The 22,609-nt window shown below is 50.7% G+C and overlaps 1 protein-coding gene across 1 annotated transcript in view; it reads left to right on the top strand.

Annotated features, from left to right (window-relative positions):
- The window catches only part of LOC106593212 (SMAD family member 3), a 101,807-nt gene extending 81,421 nt beyond the window's left edge, over positions 1-20,386 (top strand). Inside the window, exon 8 of the mRNA XM_045689586.2 lies at positions 16,252-20,386. Within this exon, the coding sequence (XP_045545542.1) occupies positions 16,252-16,375 (124 nt within the window). The 3' untranslated portion in view covers positions 16,376-20,386. The remainder of the gene's footprint in view (positions 1-16,251) is intronic.
- The last annotated feature ends 2,223 nt before the right edge of the window (positions 20,387-22,609 follow it).

The raw sequence follows: 22,609 nt of genomic DNA, 5'->3' as shown, positions 1-22,609 counted from the left end.
AGAGAAGCAGGAGTTTGGCTGCTAGTAGTTCTCTGGCCTGACAGACACACAGTGAGAGAAGCAGGAGTTTGGCTGCTAGTAGTTTTCTGGCCTGACATACAGTGCGAGAAGCAGGAGTTTGGCTGCTATTAGTTCTCTGGCCTGGCAGACACACAGTGAGAGAAGCAGGAGTTTGGCTGCTAGTAGTTCTCTGGCCTGGCAGACAGACAGACAGACAGTGAGAGAAGCAGGAGTTTGGCTGCTAGTAGTTCTCTGGCCTGACAGACACACAGTGAGAGAAGCAGGAGTTTGGCTGCTAGTAGTTCTCTGGCCTGACACACAGTGAGAGAAGCAGGAGTTTGGCTGCTAGTAGTTTTCTGGCCTGACACACAGTGCGAGAAGCAGGAGTTTGGCTGCTAGTAGTTCTCTGGCCTGACAGACACACAGTGAGAGAAGCAGGAGATTGGCTGCTAGTAGTTCTCTGGCCTGACAGACAGCCACACAGTGAGAGAAGCAGGAGTTTGGCTGCTAGTAGTTCTCTGGTCTGGCAGACACACAGTGAGAGAAGCAGCAGTTTGGCTGCTAGTAGTTTTCTGGCCTGACACACAGTGCGAGAAGCAGGAGTTTGGCTGCTAGTAGTTCTCTGGCCTGACAGACAGACAGTGAGAGAAGCAGGAGTTTGGCTGCTAGTAGTTTTCTGGTCTGGCAGACAGACAGTGAGAGAAGCAGGAGTTTGGCTGCTAGTAGTTTTCTGGTCTGGCAGACAGACAGTGAGAGAAGCAGGAGTTTGGCTGCTAGTAGTTCTCTGGTCTGACAGACACACAGTGAGAGAAGCAGGAGATTGGCTGCTAGTAGTTCTCTGGTCTGGCAGACACACAGTGAGAAAAGCAGGAGTTTGGCTGCTAGTAGTTCTCTGGCCTGACAGACACAGTGAGAGAAGCAGGAGTTTGGCTGCTAGTAGTTCTCTGGTCTGGCAGACACACAGTGAGAGAAGCAGGAGTTTGGCTGCTAGTAGTTCTCTGGCCTGGCAGACAGACACACAGTGAGAGAAGCAGGAGTTTGGCTGCTAGTAGTTCTCTGGCCTGGCAGACAGACACACAGTGAGAGAAGCAGGAGTTTGGCTGCTAGTAGTTCTCTGGCCTTGCAGACAGACACACTTTGAGAGAAGCAGGAGTTTGGCTGCTAGTAGTTCTCTGGCCTGGCAGACAGACACACACAGTGAGAGAAGCAGGAGTTTGGCTGCTAGTAGTTCTCTGGCCTGGCAGACAGGCACACAGTGAGAGAAGCAGGAGTTTGGCTGCTAGTAGTTCTCTGGCCTGACAGACACACAGTGAAAGAAGCAGGAGTTTGGCTGCTAGTAGTTCTCTGGCCTGACAGACACACAGTGAGAGAAGCAGGAGATTGGCTGCTAGTAGTTTTCTGGCCTGACACACAGTGAGAGAAGCAGGAGTTTGGCTGCTAGTAGTTCTCTGGCCTGACAGACACAGTGAGAGAAGCAGGAGTTTGGCTGCTAGTATTTCTCTGGCCTGGCAGACAGACAGTGAGAGAAGCAGGAGTTTGGCTGCTAGTAGTTCTCTGGCCTGACAGACACACAGTGAGAGAAGCAGGAGTTTGGCTGCTAGTAGTTATCTGGTCTGGCAGACACATAGTGAGAGAAGCAGGAGTTTGGCTGCTAGTAGTTTTCTGGCCTGACACACAGTGAGAGAAGCAGGAGTTTGGCTGCTAGTAGTTCTCTGGCCTGACAGACACAGTGAGAGAAGCAGGAGTTTGGCTGCTAGTATTTCTCTGGCCTGGCAGACAGACAGTGAGAGAAGCAGGAGTTTGGCTGCTAGTAGTTCTCTGGCCTGACAGACACACAGTGAGAGAAGCAGGAGTTTGGCTGCTAGTAGTTATCTGGTCTGGCAGACACATAGTGAGAGAAGCAGGAGTTTGGCTGCTAGTAGTTCTCTGGTCTGACAGACACACAGTGAGAGAAGCAGGAGTTTGGCTGCTAATAGTTCTCTGGTCTGACAGACACACAGTGAGAGAAGCAGGAGTTTGGCTGCTAGTAGTTCTCTGGCCTGGCAGACAGACACACAGTGAGAGAAGCAGGAGTTTGGCTGCTAATAGTTCTCTGGTCTGACAGACACACAGTGAGAGAAGCAGGAGTTTGACTGCTAGTAGTTCTCTGGCCTGGCAGACAGACACACAGTGAGAGAAGCAGGAGATTGGCTGCTAGTAGTTCTCTGGTCTGGCAGACAGACAGTGAGAGAAGCAGGAGTTTGGCTGCTAGTAGTTCTCTCGTCTGGCAGACAGACAGACAGACAGACAGTGAGAGAAGCAGGAGTTTGGCTGCTAGTAGTTTTCTGGTCTTGCAGACAGACAGTGAGAGAAGCAGGAGTTTGGCTGCTAGTAGTTATCTGGTCTGAAAGACACACAGTGAGAGAAGCAGGAGTTTGGCTGATAGTAGTTATCTGGTCTGGCAGACACATAGTGAGAGAAGCAGAAGTTTGGCTGCTAGTAGTTCTCTGGTCTGACAGACACACAGTGAGAGAAGCAGGAGTTTGGCTGCTAGTAGTTCTCTGGCCTGGCAGACAGACACACAGTGAGAGAAGCAGGAGTTTGGCTGCTAGTAGTTCTCTGGCCTGACAGACACAGTGAGAGAAGCAGGAGTTTGGCTGCTAGTAGTTCTCTGGCCTGGCAGACAGAAACACAGTGAGAGAAGCAGGAGTTTGGCTGCTAGTAGTTCTCTGGCCTGGCAGACAGACACACAGTGAGAGAAGCAGGAGTTTGGCTGCTAGTAGTTCTCTGGCCTGGCAGACAGACACACAGTGAGAGAAGCAGGAGTTTGGCTGCTAGTAGTTCTCTGGCCTGGCAGACAGACACACAGTGAGAGAAGCAGGAGTTTGGCTGCTAGTAGTTCTCTGGCCTGGCAGACAGGCACACAGTGAGAGAAGCAGGAGTTTGGCTGCTAGTAGTTCTCTGGCCTGACAGACACACAGTGAGAGAAGCAGGAGTTTGGCTGCTAATAGTTCTCTGGTCTGACAGACACACAGTGAGAGAAGCAGGAGATTGGCTGCTAGTAGTTCTCTGGTCTGGCATACAGACAGTGAGAGAAGCAGGAGTTTGGCTGCTAGTAGTTCTCTGGCCTGGCAGACAGACACACAGTGAGAGAAGCAGGAGTTTGGCTGCTAGTAGTTCTCTGGTCTGGCAGACACAGTGAGAGAAGCAGGAGTTTGGCTGCTAGTTGTTCTCTGGCTTGACAGACACACAGTGAGAGAAGCAGGAGTTTGGCTGCTAGTAGTTCTCTGGCCTGGCAGACAGACACACAGTGAGAGAAGCAGGAGTTTGGCTGCTAGTAGTTCTCTGGTCTGGCAGACACAGTGAGAGAAGCAGGAGTTTGGCTGCTAGTTGTTCTCTGGCTTGACAGACACACAGTGAGAGAAGCAGGAGTTTGGCTGCTAGTAGTTCTCTGGCCTGGCAGACAGACACACAGTGAGAGAAGCAGGAGTTTGGCTGCTAGTAGTTTTCTGGTCTGGCAGACACACAGTGAGATAAGCAGGAGTTTGGCTGCTAGTAGTTCTCTCGTCTGGCAGACAGACAGACAGACAGTGAGAGAAGCAGGAGTTTGGCTGCTAGTAGTTCTCTGGCCTGACAGACACACAGTGAGAGAAGCAGGAGTTTGGCTGCTAGTAGTTCTCTGGCCTGGCAGACACACAGTGAGAGAAGCAGGAGTTTGGCTGCTAGTAGTTCTCTGGCCTGACAGACACACAGTGAGAGAAGCAGGAGTTTGGCTGCTAGTAGTTTTCTGGCCTGACACACAGTGCGAGAAGCAGGAGTTTGGCTGCTATTAGTTCTCTGGCCTGACAGACACACAGTGAGAGAAGCAGGAGTTTGGCTGCTAGTAGTTCTCTGGCCTGGCAGACACACAGTGAGAGAAGCAGGAGTTTGGCTGCTAGTAGTTCTCTGGCCTGGCAGACAGACAGTGAGAGAAGCAGGAGTTTGGCTGCTAGTAGTTCTCTGGCCTGACAGACACACAGTGAGAGAAGCAGGAGTTTGGCTGCTAGTAGTTATCTGGTCTGGCAGACACATAGTGAGAGAAGCAGAAGTTTGGCTGCTAGTAGTTCTCTGGTCTGGCAGACAGACAGTGAGAGAAGCAGGAGTTTGGCTGCTAGTAGTTCTCTGGCCTGGTAGACACACAGTGAGAGAAGCAGGAGTTTGGCTGCTAGTAGTTTTCTGGCCTGACACACAGTGCGAGAAGCAGGAGTTTGGCTGCTAGTAGTTCTCTGGCCTGACAGACACACAGTGAGAGAAGCAGGAGTTTGGCTGCTAGTAGTTCTCAGGCCTGACAGCCACACAGTGAGAGAAGCAGGAGGTTGGCTGCTAGTAGTTTTCTGGTCTGGCAGACACATAGTGAGAGAAGCAGAAGCTTGGCTGCTAGTAGTTCTCTGGTCTGGCAGACAGACAGTGAGAGACGCAGGAGTTTGGCTGCTAGTAGTTCTCTGGCCTGGTAGACACACAGTGAGAGAAGCAGGAGTTTGGCTGCTAGTAGTTTTCTGGCCTGACACACAGTGCGAGAAGCAGGAGTTTGGCTGCTAGTAGTTCTCTGGCCTGACAGACACACAGTGAGAGAAGCAGGAGTTTGGCTGCTAGTAGTTCTCTGGCCTGACAGCCACACAGTGAGAGAAGCAGGAGTTTGGCTGCTAGTAGTTTTCTGGTCTGGCAGACACACAGTGAGAGAAGCAGGAGTTTGGCTGCTAGTAGTTCTCTGGCCTGGCAGACACACAGTGAGAGAAGCAGGAGTTTGGCTGCTAGTAGTTCTCTGGTCTGGCAGACACACAGTGAGAGAAGCAGGAGTTTGGCTGCTAGTAGTTCTCTGGCCTGGCAGACAGACACACAGTGAGAGAAGCAGGAGTTTGGCAGCTAGTAGTTCTCTGGTCTGGCAGACAGACAGACAGTGAGAGAAGCAGGAGTTTGGCTGCTAGTAGTTTTCTGGCCTGACAGACACACAGTGAGAGAAGCAGGAGTTTGGCTGCTAGTAGTTCTCTGGCCTGACAGACAGCCACACAGTGAGAGAAGCAGGAGTTTGGCTGCTAGTAGTTCTCTGGCCTGACAGCCACACAGTGAGAGAAGCAGGAGTTTGGCTGCTAGTAGTTTTCTGGTCTGGCAGACACACAGTGAGATAAGCAGGAGTTTGGCTGCTAGTAGTTCTCTCGTCTGGCAGACAGACAGACAGACAGACAGTGAGAGAAGCAGGAGTTTGGCTGCTAGTAGTTCTCTGGCCTGACAGACACACAGTGAGAGAAGCAGGAGTTTGGCTGCTAGTAGTTCTCTGGCCTGACAGACACACAGTGAGAGAAGCAGGAGTTTGGCTGCTAGTAGTTCTCTGGCCTGGCAGACACACAGTGAGAGAAGCAGGAGTTTGGCTGCTAGTAGTTCTCTGGCCTGACAGACACACAGTGAGAGAAGCAGGAGTTTGGCTGCTAGTAGTTTTCTGGCCTGACACACAGTGCGAGAAGCAGGAGTTTTGCTGCTATTAGTTCTCTGGCCTGACAGACACACAGTGAGAGAAGCAGGAGTTTGGCTGCTAGTAGTTCTCTGGCCTGGCAGACACACAGTGAGAGAAGCAGGAGTTTGGCTGCTAGTAGTTCTCTGGCCTGGCAGACAGACAGTGAGAGAAGCAGGAGTTTGGCTGCTAGTAGTTCTCTGGCCTGACAGACACACAGTGAGAGAAGCAGGAGTTTGGCTGCTAGTAGTTATCTGGTCTGGCAGACACATAGTGAGAGAAGCAGAAGTTTGGCTGCTAGTATTTCTCTGGTCTGGCAGACAGACAGTGAGAGAAGCAGGAGTTTGGCTGCTAGTAGTTCTCTGGCCTGGTAGACACACAGTGAGAGAAGCAGGAGTTTGGCTGCTAGTAGTTTTCTGGCCTGACACACAGTGCGAGAAGCAGGAGTTTGGCTGCTAGTAGTTCTCTGGCCTGACAGACACACAGTGAGAGAAGCAGGAGTTTGGCTGCTAGTAGTTCTCAGGCCTGACAGCCACACAGTGAGAGAAGCAGGAGGTTGGCTGCTAGTAGTTTTCTGGTCTGGCAGACACATAGTGAGAGAAGCAGAAGTTTGGCTGCTAGTAGTTCTCTGGTCTGGCAGACAGACAGTGAGAGAAGCAGGAGTTTGGCTGCTAGTAGTTCTCTGGCCTGGTAGACACACAGTGAGAGAAGCAGGAGTTTGGCTGCTAGTAGTTTTCTGGCCTGACACACAGTGCGAGAAGCAGGAGTTTGGCTGCTAGTAGTTCTCTGGCCTGACAGACACACAGTGAGAGAAGCAGGAGTTTGGCTGCTAGTAGTTCTCTGGCCTGAGAGCCACACAGTGAGAGAAGCAGGAGTTTGGCTGCTAGTAGTTTTCTGGTCTGGCAGACACACAGTGAGAGAAGCAGGAGTTTGGCTGCTAGTAGTTCTCTGGCCTGGCAGACACACAGTGAGAGAAGCAGGAGTTTGGCTGCTAGTAGTTCTCTGGTCTGGCAGACACACAGTGAGAGAAGCAGGAGTTTGGCTGCTAGTAGTTCTCTGGCCTGGCAGACAGACACACAGTGAGAGAAGCAGGAGTTTGGCAGCTAGTAGTTCTCTGGTCTGGCAGACAGACAGACAGTGAGAGAAGCAGGAGTTTGGCTGCTAGTAGTTCTCTGGCCTGACAGACACACAGTGAGAGAAGCAGGAGTTTGGCTGCTAGTAGTTTTCTGGCCTGACACACAGTGAGAGAAGCAGGAGTTTGGCTGCTAGTAGTTCTCTGGCCTGGCAGACACACAGTGAGCGAAGCAGGAGTTTGGCTGCTAGCAGTTCTCTGGCCTGGCAGACAGACAGTGAGAGAAGCAGGAGTTTGGCTGCTAGTAGTTCTCTGGCCTGACAGACACACAGTGAGAGAAGCAGGAGATTGGCTGCTAGTAGTTCTCTGGCCTGACAGACACACAGTGAGAGATGCAGGAGTTTGGCTGCTAGTAGTTCTCTGGCCTGGCAGACAGACACACAGTGAGAGAAGCAGGAGTTTGGCTGCTAGTTGTTTTCTGGACAGACAGACAGACAGACAGACAGACAGACAGACAGACAGACAGACAGACATACAGACAGTGAGAGAAGCAGGAGTTTGGCTGCTAGTAGTTCTCTGGCCTGGCAGACAGACACACAGTGAGAGAAGCAGGAGCTTGGCTGCTAGTAGTTCTCTGGCCTGACAGACACACAGTGAGAGAAGCAGGAGATTGGCTGCTAGTAGTTCTCTGGTCTGGCAGACAGACAGTGAGAGAAGCAGGAGTTTGGCTGCTAGTAGTTCTCTGGCCTGACAGACACACAGTGAGAGAAGCAGGAGTTTGGCTGCTAGTAGTTCTCTGGCCTGACAGACACACAGTGAGAGAAGCAGGAGTTTGGCTGATAGTATTTCTCTGGCCTGACAGACACACAGTGAGAGAAGCAGGAGTTTGGCTGCTAGTAGTTCTCTGGTCTGGCAGACACAGTGAGAGAAGCAGCAGTTTGGATGCTAGTTGTTCTCTGGCCTGACAGACACACAGTGAGAGAAGCAGGAGTTTGGCTGCTAGTAGGTCTCTGGCCTGGCAGACAGACACACAGTGAGAGAAGCAGGAGTTTGGCTGCTAGTAGTTCTCTGGCCTGGCAGACAGACACACAGTGAGAGAAGCAGGAGTTTGGCTGCTAGTAGTTCTGGCCTGACAGAAACACAGTGAGAGAAGCGGGAGTTTGGCTGCTAGTAGTTCTCTGGCCTGACACAGTGAGAGAAGCAGGAGTTTGGCTGCTAGTAGTTTTCTGGCCTGACACACAGTGAGAGAAGCAGGAGTTTGGCTGCTAGTAGTTCTCTGGCCTGACAGACACGCAGTGAGAGAAGCAGGAATTTGGCTGCTAGTAGTTCTCTGGCCTGACAGACAGACAGACACAGTGAGAGAAGCAGGAGTTTGGCTGCTAGTAGTTCTCTGGCCTGGCAGACAGACACACAGTGAGAGAAGCAGGAGAGTGGCTGCTAGTAGTTCTCTGGCCTGGCAGACACACAGTGAGAGAAGCAGGAGTTTGGCTGCTAGTACTTCTCTGGCCTGACAGACACACCGTGAGAGAAGCAGGAGTTTGGCTGCTAGTAGTTTTCTGGCCTGACACACAGTGAGAGAAGCAGGAGTTTGGCTGCTAGTAGTTCTCTGGCCTGGCAGACAGACAGTGAGAGAAGCAGGAGTTTGGCTGCTAGTTGTTCTCTGGCCTGACAGACACACAGTGAGAGAAGCAGGAGTTTGGCTGCTAGTAGTTCTCTGGCCTGGCAGACAGACACACAGTGAGAGAAGCAGGAGTTTGGCTGCTAGTAGTTTTCTGGTCTGACAGACACACAGTGAGAGAAGCAGGAGTTTGGCTGCTAGTAGTTCTCTGGTCTGGCAGACACACAGTGAGAGAAGCAGGAGTTTGTCTGCTAGTAGTTCTCTGGCCTGGCAGACAGACACACAGTGAGAGAAGCAGGAGTTTGGCTGCTAGTAGTTCTCTGGCCTGGCAGACAGACACACAGTGAGAGAAGCAGGAGTTTGGCTGCTTGTAGTTCTCTGGCCTGGCAGACAGACACATAGTGAGAGAAGCAGGAGTTTGGCTGCTAGTAGTTCTCTGGCCTGGCAGACAGACACACAGTGAGAGAAGCAGGAGTTTGGCTGCTAGTAGTTCTCTGGCCTGGCAGACAGACACACAGTGAGAGAAGCAGGAGAGTGGCTGCTAGTAGTTCTCTGGCCTGGCAGACACACAGTGAGAGAAGCAGGAGTTTGGCTGCTAGCAGTTCTCTGGCCTGGCAGACAGACAGTGAGAGAAGCAGGAGTTTGGCTGCTAGTAGTTCTCTGGCCTGACAGACACACAGTGAGAGAAGCAGGAGATTGGCTGCTAGTAGTTCTCTGGCCTGACAGACACACAGTGAGAGATGCAGGAGTTTGGCTGCTAGTAGTTCTCTGGCCTGGCAGACAGACACACAGTGAGAGAAGCAGGAGTTTGGCTGCTAGTTGTTTTCTGGACAGACAGACAGACAGACAGACAGACAGACAGACAGACAGACAGACAGACAGACAGACAGTGAGAGAAGCAGGAGTTTGGCTGCTAGTAGTTCTCTGGCCTGGCAGACAGACACACAGTGAGAGAAGCAGGAGCTTGGCTGCTAGTAGTTCTCTGGCCTGACAGACACACAGTGAGAGAAGCAGGAGATTGGCTGCTAGTAGTTCTCTGGTCTGGCAGACAGACAGTGAGAGAAGCAGGAGTTTGGCTGCTAGTAGTTCTCTGGCCTGACAGACACACAGTGAGAGAAGCAGGAGTTTGGCTGCTAGTAGTTCTCTGGCCTGACAGACACACAGTGAGAGAAGCAGGAGTTTGGCTGATAGTATTTCTCTGGTCTGGCAGACACAGTGAGAGAAGCAGCAGTTTGGATGCTAGTTGTTCTCTGGCCTGACAGACACACAGTGAGAGAAGCAGGAGTTTGGCTGCTAGTAGGTCTCTGGCCTGGCAGACAGACACACAGTGAGAGAAGCAGGAGTTTGGCTGCTAGTAGTTCTCTGGCCTGGCAGACAGACACACAGTGAGAGAAGCAGGAGTTTGGCTGCTAGTAGTTCTGGCCTGACAGAAACACAGTGAGAGAAGCGGGAGTTTGGCTGCTAGTAGTTCTCTGGCCTGACACAGTGAGAGAAGCAGGAGTTTGGCTGCTAGTAGTTTTCTGGCCTGACACCCAGTGAGAGAAGCAGGAGTTTGGCTGCTAGTAGTTCTCTGGCCTGACAGACACGCAGTGAGAGAAGCAGGAATTTGGCTGCTAGTAGTTCTCTGGCCTGACAGACAGACAGACACAGTGAGAGAAGCAGGAGTTTGGCTGCTAGTAGTTCTCTGGCCTGGCAGACAGACACACAGTGAGAGAAGCAGGAGAGTGGCTGCTAGTAGTTCTCTGGCCTGGCAGACACACAGTGAGAGAAGCAGGAGTTTGGCTGCTAGTACTTCTCTGGCCTGACAGACACACCGTGAGAGAAGCAGGAGTTTGGCTGCTAGTAGTTTTCTGGCCTGACACACAGTGAGAGAAGCAGGAGTTTGGCTGCTAGTAGTTCTCTGGCCTGGCAGACAGACAGTGAGAGAAGCAGGAGTTTGGCTGCTAGTAGTTCTCTGGCCTGACAGACACACAGTGAGAGAAGCAGGAGTTTGGCTGCTAGTAGTTCTCTGGCCTGACAGACACACAGTGAGAGAAGCAGGAGTTTGGCTGCTAGTAGTTCTCTGGCCTGACAGACACACAGTGAGAGAAGCAGGAGTTTGGCTGCTAGTAGTTCTCTGGTCTGGCAGACACAGTGAGAGAAGCAGGAGTTTGGCTGCTAGTTGTTCTCTGGCCTGACAGACACACAGTGAGAGAAGCAGGAGTTTGGCTGCTAGTAGTTCTCTGGCCTGGCAGACAGACACACAGTGAGAGAAGCAGGAGTTTGGCTGCTAGTAGTTCTCTGGCCTGGCAGACAGACACACAGTGAGAGAAGCAGGAGTTTGGCTGCTAGTAGTTCTCTGGTCTGGCAGACACACAGTGAGAGAAGCAGGAGTTTGTCTGCTAGTAGTTCTCTGGCCTGGCAGACAGACACACAGTGAGAGAAGCAGGAGTTTGGCTGCTAGTAGTTCTCTGGCCTGGCAGACAGACACACAGTGAGAGAAGCAGGAGTTTGGCTGCTAGTAGTTCTCTGGCCTGGCAGACAGACACACAGTGAGAGAAGCAGGAGTTTGGCTGCTAGTAGTTCTCTGGCCTGGCAGACACACAGTGAGAGAAGCAGGAGTTTGGCTGCTAGTAGTTCTCTGGCCTGACAGACACACAGTGAGAGAAGCAGGAGTTTGGCTGCTAGTAGTTCTCTGGCCTGACAGACACACAGTGAGAGAAGCAGGAGTTTGGCTGCTAGTAGTTCTCTGGCCTCGACAGACACACAGTGAGAGAAGCAGGAGTTTGGCTGCTAGTAGTTCTCTGGTCTGGCAGACACACAGTGAGAGAAGCAGGAGTTTGGCTGCTAGTAGTTCTCTGGCCTGACAGACACACAGTGAGAGAAGCAGGAGTTTGGCTGCTAGTAGTTCTCTGGCCTGGCAGACAGACACACAGTGAGAGAAGCAGGAGTTTGGCTGCTAGTAGTTCTCTGGCCTGGCAGACAGACACACAGTGAGAGAAGCAGGAGTTTGGCTGCTAGTAGTTCTCTGGCCTGACAGACACACAGTGAGAGAAGCAGGAGTTTGGCTGCTAGTAGTTCTCTGGCCTGGCAGACAGACACACAGTGAGAGAAGCAGGAGTTTGGCTGCTAGTAGTTCTCTGGCCTGGCAGACAGACACACAGTGAGAGAAGCAGGAGTTTGGCTGCTTGTAGTTCTCTGGCCTGGCAGACAGACACATAGTGAGAGAAGCAGGAGTTTGGCTGCTAGTAGTTCTCTGGCCTGGCAGACAGACACACAGTGAGAGAAGCAGGAGTTTGGCTGCTAGTAGTTCTCTGGCCTGGCAGACAGACACACAGTGAGAGAAGCAGGAGAGTGGCTGCTAGTAGTTCTCTGGCCTGGCAGACACACAGTGAGAGAAGCAGGAGTTTGGGTGCTAGTAGTTCTCTGGCCTGACAGACACACAGTGAGAGAAGCAGGAGTTTGGCTGCTAGTACTTTTCTGGCCTGACACACAGTGAGAGAAGCAGGAGTTTGGCTGCTAGTAGTTCTCTGGCCTCGCAGACACACAGTGAGAGAAGCAGGAGTTTGGCTGCTAGTAGTTCTCTGGTCTGACAGACACACAGTGAGAGAAGCAGGAGTTTGGCTGCTAGTAGTTCTCTGGCCTGACAGACACACAGTGAGAGAAGCAGGAGTTTGGCTGCTAGTAGTTCTCTGGCCTGACAGACACACAGTGAGAGAAGCAGGAGTTTGGCTGCTAGTAGTTCTCTGGTCTGGCAGACACAGTGAGAGAAGCAGGAGTTTGGCTGCTAGTTGTTCTCTGGCCTGACAGACACACAGTGAGAGAAGCAGGAGTTTGGCTGCTAGTAGTTCTCTGGCCTGGCAGACAGACACACAGTGAGAGAAGCAGGAGTTTGGCTGCTAGTAGTTCTCTGTTCTGACAGACACACAGTGAGAGAAGCAGGAGTTTGGCTGCTAGTAGTTCTGGCCTGACAGACACACAGTGAGAGAAGCAGGAGTTTGGCTGCTAGTAGTTCTCTGGCCTGACACGCAGTGAGAGAAGCAGGAGTTTGGCTGCTAGTAGTTCTCTGGCCTGACAGACACACAGTGAGAGAAGCAGGAGTTTAGCTGCTAGTAGTTCTCTGGCCTGGCAGACAGACACACAGTGAGAGAAGCAGGAGAGTGGCTGCTAGTAGTTATCTGGCCTGGCAGACACACAGTGAGAGAAGTAGGAGTTTGGCTGCTAGTAGTTCTCTGATCTGACAGACATAGGGGGGGTTTAATGTCAAGGAGACGTGGGGGGAACCAGGAGGAGAGGTATTGAGATCAATAGCCCAGCCGGTCTGTAGTGGCTACTTTTATTTCAACTGTTTCTCCCAAGTGCCAGGACGCCAAGGGAACGTGAGGGGGAGAATGGAAACAAAATAATGAAATATTTTCATTTTTAGTCACTGCCCAGCTACGCTTCTTTTTCCCTTGTGCAATTCCTCACTCAAATATTTAGTTGTAATGAACTATTCATGCGCATGCCGTAGGTACAGTTGTACAGACGTTTTCCATCAGCAGCCATTGATAAAGTTTCCATGTGTTTCCACAATAAGAAAAAGACCAGCTCAGCCCAGCGCGCACAGGGCTGAGACAGAGAGGGAGTTGTGTAAGGGGGATGGAATGCAGGAAAGAGGGGGAGGGTAGAGCGAGGGAAGCGGAGGGAGGCTGGAGACACGGAGGGAGGCTGGAGACACGGAGGGAGGCTGGAGACACGGAGGGAGGCTGGAGACACGGAGGGAGGCTGGAGACACGGAGGGAGGCTGGAGACACGGAGGGAGGCTGGAGACACGGAGGGAGGGAGGCTGGAGACACGGAGGGAGGGAGGCTGGAGACACGGAGGGGAGGGAGGCTGGAGACACGGAGGGAGGGAGGCTGGAGACACGGAGGGAGGCTGGGAGGCTGGAGACACGGAGGGAGGCTGGGAGGCTGGAGCCACGGAGGCAGGGAGGGAGGGAGGCTGGAGCCACGGAGGCAGGGAGGGAGGGAGGCTGGAGGCAGGGAGGGAGGGAGGCTGGAGACACGGAGGCAGGGAGGGAGGGAGGCTGGAGACAGCCACGGAGGGAGGGAGGCTGGAGGCAGGGAGGGAGGCTGGAGGCAGCCACGGAGGGAGGGAGGCTGGAGGCAGGGAGGGAGGCTGGAGACAGCCACGGAGGGAGGGAGGCTGGATGGAGGGAGTGTGGAGACAGCCACGGAGGGAGAGAGAGTGGAGACAGGGAGGAAGGGAGGCATGGACGGAGGGAGGGAGGCTGGAGGCACGGACGGAGGGAGGGGGGAGGCACGGAGGGAGGGAGGCTGGAGGCACGGACGGAGGGAGGGAGGGAGGCACGGACGGAGGGAGGGAGGCTGGAGGCACGGACGGAGGGAGGGAGGCTGGAGACACGGGGGGAGGGAGGGAGGCTGGAGACACGGGGGGAGGGAGGGAGGGAGGGAGGCTGGAGGCAGGGAGGGAGGCTGGAGACAGCCACGGAGGGAGGGAGGCTGGAGGGAGGGAGAGTGGAGACAGCCACGGAGGGAGGGAGAGTGGAGACAGGGAGGGAGGCACGGAGGGAGGGAGGCTGGAGGCACAGACGGAGGGAGGGAGGCACGGAGGGAGGGAGGCTGGAGGCACGGAGGGAGGGAGGCTGGAGGCACGGAGGGAGGCTGGAGACACGGGGGGAGGGAGGGAGGCTGGAGACACGGGGGGAGGGAGGGAGGCTGGAGACACGGAGGGAGGGAGGGAGGCACGGAGGGAGGGAGGGAGGCACGGAGGGAGGGAGGGAGGCTGGAGACACGGGGGGAGGGAGGGAGGCTGGCGACACGGGGGGAGGGGAGGCTGGAGACACGGGGGGAGGGAGGGAGGCTGGAGACACGGGGGAAGGGAGGGAGGCTGGAGACACGGGAGGAGGGAGGGAGGCTGGAGACACGGGAGGGGGGAGGGAGGCTGGAGACACGGAGGGAGGGAGGGAGGGAGGCTGGAGGGAGGGAGGGAGGCTGGAGACACGGAGGGAGGGAGGGAGGGAGGGAGGGAGGGAGGGAGGGAGGGAGGCTGGAGACACGGAGGGAGACTGGAGGCAGGGAGGGAGACTGGAGGGAGGCTGGAGACACGGAGGGAGGGAGGCTGGAGACACGGAGGGAGGGAGGGAGGGAGGCGGAAGACCCGGCGGGAGGGAGGGAGGCGGAAGACCCGGCGGGAGGGAGGCTGGAGACCCGGCAGGAGGGAGGGAGGCGGAAGACCCGGCGGGAGGGAGGGAGGCGGGAGGGAGGGAGGCGGAAGACCCGGCGGGAGGGAGGGAGGGAGGGAGGCGGAAGACCCGGCGGGAGGGAGGGAGGGAGGCGGAAGACCCGGCGGGAGGGAGGGAGGGAGGCGGAAGACCCGGCGGGAGGGAGGGAGGGAGGCGGAAGACACACAGGGAGAGAGGGAGGCGGAAGACACACAGAGAGGGAGGGAGGGAGGCGGAAGACACACAGGGAGAGAGGGAGGCTGGAGACCCGGAGGGAGGGAGGGAGACTGGAGACCCGGAGGGAGGGAGGGCGACTGGAGACCCGGAGTCGGAAGAGCGAGCGAGGGAGGGAGGGAGGCGGAAGAGCGAGCGAGGGAGACACTGAGGGAGGGAGACACTGAGGGAGGGAGACACTGAGGGAGGGAGACACTGAGGGAGGGAGACACTGAGGGAGGGAGACACTGAGGGAGGGAGTGGGGCGCAGTGCTTCTGTCCCAGGGTGTGACGTCGTGTGCTCTCCTTGTCCCTTCAGACACTGACTTTTTTATCACTGTAGTATTACTGCCCAGTCTACCCTAGCCTGGTTCCAGATCACTGTAGTATTACTGCCCAGTCTACCCTAGCCTGGTTCCAGATCACTGTAGTATTACTGCCCAGTCTACCCTAGCCTGGTTCCAGATCACTGTAGTATTACTGCCCAGTCTACGCTAGCCTGGTTCCAGATCACTGTAGTATTACTGCCCAGTCTACGCTAGCCTGGTTCCAGATCAATGTAGTATTACTGCCCAGTCTACGCTAGCCTGGTTCCAGATCACTGTAGTATTACTGCCCAGTCTACGCTAGCCTGGTTCCAGATCACTGTAGTATTACTGCCCAGTCTACGCTAGCCTGGTTCCAGATCACTGTAGTATTACTGTCTAGTCTACGCTAGCCTGGTTCCAGATCTAAGGGGTTGGCAAAACAGCAGACATCTCGACCAGTCTATTTCTTCGGGATCGGTGTCCCTTCCATGAGACGGTTGAGTTAACGTAGGCTAATGCGAATAGCATGAGGTTGTAAGTAACAAGAAAATTTCCCAGGACAGACATATCTGATATTGGCAGAAAGCTTAAATTCTTGTTAATCTAACCGCACTGTTCAATTTACAGTAGCTATTACAGTGAATGAATACCATGCTATTGTTTAAGGAGAGTGCACAGTTTTGAACATGAAAAGTTATTAATAAACAAATTAGGCACATTTGGGCAGTCTTGACACAAAATTTTGAACAGAAACGCAATGGTTCATTGTATCAGTCTAAAGCTTTGCACATACACTGCTGCCATCTAGTGGCCAAAATATAAATTGTAGCTGGGCTGGAATAATATATTATGGCCTTTCTCTTGCATTTCAAAGATGATGGTACAAAAAAATACAAAAGAACGTTTGTTTTTTTCTTTGTATTATCTTTTACCATATCTATTGTGTTATATTCTCTTACATTCCTTTCACATTTCCACAAACGTCAAAGTGTTTCCTTTCAAATGGTACCAATAACATGCATGTCCTTGCTTCAGGGCCTGAGTTACAGGCAGTTAGATTTGGGTATGTCATTTAGGCGAACATTGAAAAACAGGGGTGGTTCCTCCTCCCACTGAAAAGGATCTGCTTTGAGTTGTATGATATATATTTAAGGCACAAGGTGGTGTGGTATATGGCCAATATACCAAAGCTAAGGGCTGTTGTTATGCAAGTCTTATTCACAAACTCACAAACTGTGTTGAAAACCTACCAAAAAATGGATGAGTCTTTGTCACTGTCATACAGGTAGAATCCAGATCCTAGTTGATTGTGTACTGCAGTGAACAATCCTCTGTCTCTTATGTCTCCTCCTCTTTGGTCTCTCTACCCAGGCGACAGACCGTGACCAGCACCCCTTGTTGGATCGAGCTTCACCTCAACGGCCCCCTGCAGTGGCTGGACAAGGTGCTCATGCAAATGGGTTCTCCTAGCATCCGCTGCTCCAGCGTGTCGTAGGAATACTCTTCCCGCCCTCTCTGTCACAGCACCAGTGAATAAAACAGACACCATAGACACATCAACTAAAGGATCAGAAAGGGTTCGGCAGGCATTGAGAGAAGGCTTTGAGTTTTTGGAAGAAGAGCCTGTAGGCTGAGAAAGCCCAACCCTCGTCTACGACATACTCTCCCCAACCCTCGCCTGCGACATACTCTCCCCAACCCTCGTCTACGACATACTCTCCCCAACCCTCGCCTGCGACATACTCTCCCCAACCCTCGCCTGCGACATACTCTCCCCAACCCTCGTCTACGACATACTCTCCCCAACCCTCGTCTACGACATACTCTCCCCAACCCTCGCCTGCGACATACTCTCCCCAACCCTCGCCTGCGACATACTCTCCCCAACCCTCGCCTGCGACATACTCTCCCCAACCCTCGCCTGCGACATACTCTCCCCAACCCTCGCCTGCGACATACTCTCCCCACCAACTGACAGCACTTTTTTGACGTTTTTTTTTTTACATGTTTGTGGCAAAAGGGGGCGTGTGCATTAAAACAGGATTTTTTTTTTTTATTGAACATGTTTAATATGTCTGCATCTAGTGCCAACACCGCTGTAGTATGGGAGATTTTAAGGCATGAGATTCCTCCATTTTCTTTTCTGTTTTTGTTATCATTGTGTAGTTAGTTGTACATATGTTTATGTAGCGGCGCAAGATAATTACTAGATTGGGTATTTTCGGAATGGTGAGTGATACTGCTTTTTATATAGCATGCTAGAATAACATGAAGTTTTACACATTTCAGTGGAGTTTGTTTCTATGGTTAGGTGTTTTTTTTCGTTGTCTTTTTGTTGCAAATTTGTAGAATGCCGCCCATTTGTTAGCTGATCGAAAATATATGAATTTGTCGTAATGAAATATGTTCCTCCCTTGCCACTTCTGAGTAGTGTGTAAAGGGAAATCTAGTAAGAAGCTTTTAGGCGACGTCGATGTCTGTCCATTCCCCTGGGCGGGTTTCCCATGTTCTCCAGTTTGTCCCAGAACAGTGCAGATCATGTTTGTAATCAGTCTTTTTTGAAGCGCGCCAAAACTCTTTCCCGCACAATCAGAGACCATTGGCTTGTGGATTTGAACTGTCACCCAGATATCCTCTGACTGTCTGAGGAGTTTGACATAGCAGTGTATTTCTCAATACATCTGAAAGTGGTTTGATTATCCAAAGCATTTGACAAAATTAGAACTTTACAAAAATAGTTTTTGTATTTTATCCCCTTTTTCTCGGCAATGATTGTGATATCCAATTGCGATCCTATTACGATCTTGTGTCAAGGCTGCAACTCCCCAACGGGCTCGGGAGAGGCGTAGTTCGAGCCGTACATCCTCCGAAACATGACACGCCAAGCCGCACTTCTTAACACCCACCCACTTAACCCAGAAGCCAACTGCGCCAATGTGTCAAAGAAAATATTGTTCAACCAGCGACCGAAGTCAGCCTGCAGGCGCCCGGCCCACCACTAGGAGTTGCTAGAGCGCGATGAGGCAAATAAAGCCCCACCGGCCAAACACTCCCCTAACCTAGACAATGCTGGGCCAATTGTGTACTGCCCTATGAGACTCCCGGTCACAGTCGTTTGTGACACTGCCTGGGATCGAACCCAGGTCTGCAGTGACGTCTCAAGCTTTAAACCGCTGAGCGACTCGGGAGGCCTTGTCACAAACTTTTGTCCTGGCAATGGTCGTGTTGAGCGACGTTGCCCCTGCATTTTACAAGAAATCTCAAATTTTGGGATCCAGTCATTTATATAGGCAAACATATTTCAAGGGGCAATTCTTAGTGTCCATTTTGGAAAAGTGACTATTGACTGCTTATGGGCATTGCAGAGTGTTGCCAGTCAGCTGTTGTTCTCAGAACCTAGGATTAAGCTAAGTATCCTGGACTGTAGATACAGGAGTGTTCCTTCCTCATCTCTATTTTACTACAGAAGTGTAATGTTCTGTATTTTGTAATGAAACGCCATGCGAGACTGTATGGTGCTGATGTGAAAACCCTGACAGGTGCATTATCACTTGTTAAAAGCTACCTAGTCTGATCTCGCTCTCTCTCTCTCACACACACACACACCAGTTGCCATGCTCCCGTCCTTGGCTGATACCCGTCTCAATCTGCACATTTTCTAGGACTCCATGGTTTCCCCTGGAAGTGATAACTGTGGGTAAGAGTTGAACCTGAACTATGGTCTGTAGTATTACGGTTGTTTCATCACCGTTTCTTTGATGTAGTACTCACTCAGATCCAGCAGGGGGTGCTACTCTCGCCCCCAAAAAACACGTGTATATACATCTAGAAAAAGTCAAATGCATGCTTATTTTCACACTCGTCCCCTTTCTTTTGTAATGTAGATTCTATTTTGCTACCAAGTATTTTTGTAGAAAGGGGATGGTATAGCATTATATGCTCTGCTCCTGATGTCGTCACGGCGATGGAGACATACTGCTGTCAGGTGGAGAGGATACTGTTTTGGGGAAAGCAGATTTTGTTTTGTTTATTTTAATTTTTTTTAAGGGAAATGTTTGCCAGGGTCGGGCTATGTACATAGTAGGACCAAGTCCCCTTTCTGTCAGTCAGTACTTTCTTGAATACTCTACTCCTCTTATGAAATGCAGGATTTTAAGCCTTCTTACTGTGTGCGTGGAAGTGTATGAGTGTTTGTGTCTATGAATATGATCATTGTGGTCCTGATGGTTTTGGGCTAGAGGAGGACAGAAGGGAAGTAGGGGGGAGATCAGATCTCCCTGTAATGACCGACAGCATCGCTTATTATTAAAATCCCCTCACTGAAGACTGCACTGTCCGGAATGGCACCCTGTTCCCTACATAGTACACTACTACCCATAGGGCGCTGGTCAAAAGTAGTACACTACTACCCATAGGGCGCTGGTCAAAAGTAGTGCACTACTACCCATAGGGCGCTGGTCAAAAGTAGTGCACTACTACCCATAGGGCGCTGGTCAAAAGTAGTGCACTACTACCCATAGGGCGCTGGTCAAAAGTAGTGCACTAAGTGCCATTCCAGATGCAGCCCATTTGTCTTTATTAGGAGTGGTCTGGGTTTTGGGTGTTTCCATTTCCATCTTACTGTATGGAGGTGCTTGGTAGAGGTGGAGGGAATTGAACCATGGTCTCCTACAGCACTTAGTTAAGTGCATTGACCAAGCGCAAGCGTCTGTCTTGACGCTAACCCAACGGTGATAACTGCTAGCCGTTATCGTTACAGTGATGCTAACCCAACAGTGCTAGCTGTTAACATTAGTGATGCTAACCCAACAGTGCTAACTGCTAGCAGTTAACATTACAGTGATGCTAACCCAACGGTGCTAACTGCTAGCCGTTATCATTATAGTGATGCTAACCCAACGGTGCTAGCTGTTAACATTAGTGATGCTAACCCAACGGCGCTAACTGCTAGCAGTTAACATTACATTGATGCTAAGCCAACGGTGCTAGCCGTTAACATTAGTGATGCTAACCCAACGGTGCTATCCGTTAACATTACAGCAACACAGAGCAGTGTGTATGAGGGTGTACTGTATCACTGTTTTTCACTGCTCTCCATGTACATTGTCCTACAAGGACATTTCAGAAAAAGTAGTATCTACCGATCTGGAGAAAGATTTGCTCTTTGTAAAGCTGTCCCCAAGTGTCCAGGTGAATTGAACCTAAACTCACCGTCCTATAGGACCATTGAAAATCCAATGGTACATGCATTTACCTGATAGAATATATTTTATTAGCAAAGAAATGTTTTTAATCTGCTCTTCAAGTTGTATTGCTTGTTCTTGTTTCCACCCGTACTATTCTGTGTATTAGTTGTTTGTCCTTTTTATGCTCCGAAATCTTTTAATGTCATTTTGTATAAATATATATCCTTATTTTCTTTGCATAGGAAATGTTGTCAAAATGATGCATCATACTTGTATCTGTTATTGTTGGTCTTTTAATAAAAAATACATATCTCAAACGATTCCGGTGTAGCCTGTTATCATTTTATTAGCTAGGACAAATCCCTTTTTATACCAAGTCAATACATTTAATGCTGCTATATGTGACTTTTTTTGGGCACCTGGATCAAATTCACATAGTAATATAAGTTATAGATCAGTCATTGTCATGGAAAGCAAGTCTAAGAAGCGGTAGATTGGTTCTATGCTCGATATTTCTATGCTTCCCATTCTTAAGTTTTTGTGTTTTCCTCTTTTACTTTAGGTTTTGTACACCAGGTTCAAACAGCTGGAAATACAATCTGTTTGGTTATGGAAAAGAGATTTCACAGCGGTTTAGATGGTACAATGATTCTCTACACTACTTGCTTATTTTGTCGCATAAACTGAAATTAGGAAAACTACTTGAATTTTAGCAACCAGGAAATGCCAGAGCGATTTCTGCATAGTGCATCTTTAAGTTTATTCACACACCAAAACATGTATATTTATATGTACATTTTCTTGCTTTTACAGCCATTTTGCTGTCGACCTTTTGTTACGTTCTCTGTGTCCAGGCAGCAGTTATCTAGATGGAGTGAGACAGGTGGGATTAATGATCGGGAGGTACTCTCCATGTTTTTGATTGGCTGACATTTCAGCCACATCAGATATACATACTGTAGGGATAACTACTGTAAGAGGGGAAATGAGACACATTAAGCTCGAGAGCTGTTCACAAATCAAGTCATAAAACCAATAGAATGTTATTTTAATGCTGTTTTTCAGAGTTCTCTTATTAACAATTTACAATGACTTTAAATATCTACTGTGTGAATTATTTTTTTTAACACATTTTATTCTCTGAGGTAAAATCTGGATAGTACCATGATCCATGACTTCATGTTTTGCACTTTAGTTCAGATATTCTACTGTACGTTGAGGACCTATAGTTGGGCCAACCAAACGCTCTAAGGCCGTCCCTGGTGTAAAGCATAAAGCGCTTACCTGGATAGTTTATAACCCAAGGGTCTCCAACAGGTCTATAGTGAGCTACCAGTAGCTCGCAGCGCACCTGAAGTATGTGGACACCCCTTCGAATTGGTGGATTCGGCTATTTCGGCCACACCCGTTGCTGACAGGTGTATAACATCGAGCACACAGCCATGCAATCTCCAAAGACAAAAATTGGCAGTGCGATGGCCTTACCGAAGAGCTCAGTGACTTTCAACGTGGCACCATCATAGGATGCCACCTTTCCAACAAGTCAGTTTGTCTAATTTCCGCCCTGCTAGAGCTGCCCCCGGTCAACTGTAAACATCTAGGAGCAACAACAGCTCAGCCGTGAAGTGATAGGACACAAGCTCACAGAACGGGACTGCTGAAGCGCATAGCGTGTAAAAATCATCTGTCCTCAGTTGCAACACTCACTACCAAGTTCCAAACTGCCTCTAGAAGCAACGTCAGCACAATACCTCTTAGTTGGGAGTTTCATGAAATGGGTTTCATTGGACTCTGGAGCAGTGGAAACGTGTTCTCTGGAGTGATGAATCACGCTTTACAATCTGCCAGTCCAAATCTGGGTTTGGCGGTTGCCAATAGAACACTACCTGCCCTAATGCATAGTGCCAACTAAAGTTTTGGGAAGGAGGAATAATGGTCTGGGGCTGTTATTCATGGTTTGGGCCCCTTAGTTCCAGTGAAGGGAAATCTTAACACTACCGAATACAATGACTTTCTAGACAATTCTGTGCTTCCATCTTTGTGGCAACAGTTTGGGGAAGGCCCTTTCCTGTTTCAGCATTACAATGCCACAGTGCACAATGCGAGGTCCATACAGAAATGGTTCGTCAAGATTGGTGTGGAAGAACTTGACCCCATCAAACACCTTTGGGATGAATTGGAACGCCAACTGCGAGCCAGACTTAATCGCCCAACATCAGTGCCCGACCTCACTAACGCTCTTGTGGCTGAATGGAAGCAAGTCCCCGCAGCAATGTTCCAACATCCAGTGGAAAGCCTTCCCAGAAGAGTGGAGGCTGTTATAGCTGCAAATGGGGGACCAACTCCATATTAATGCCCATGATTTTGAAGTTAGATGTTCGACTAAGAGATGTCCACATACTTTTGGTCATGTAGTGTATGAGTAGCTCGCCAAACAATTCTGAAAGTACATGTTTTCCACCGCAAACAGCAATAAACAAATCTCCCAATTATCAGACACAGCAGCTCCCAGCTACTATCTAACCAACGCAATCTTGACATGA

Source organism: Salmo salar, chromosome 11 (genome assembly GCF_965601325.2).
Source record: "Salmo salar chromosome 11, fSalSal1, whole genome shotgun sequence".
Lineage (NCBI taxonomy): Eukaryota > Metazoa > Chordata > Actinopteri > Salmoniformes > Salmonidae > Salmo > Salmo salar.
This window is presented reverse-complemented; position numbering and strand designations above follow the sequence as displayed.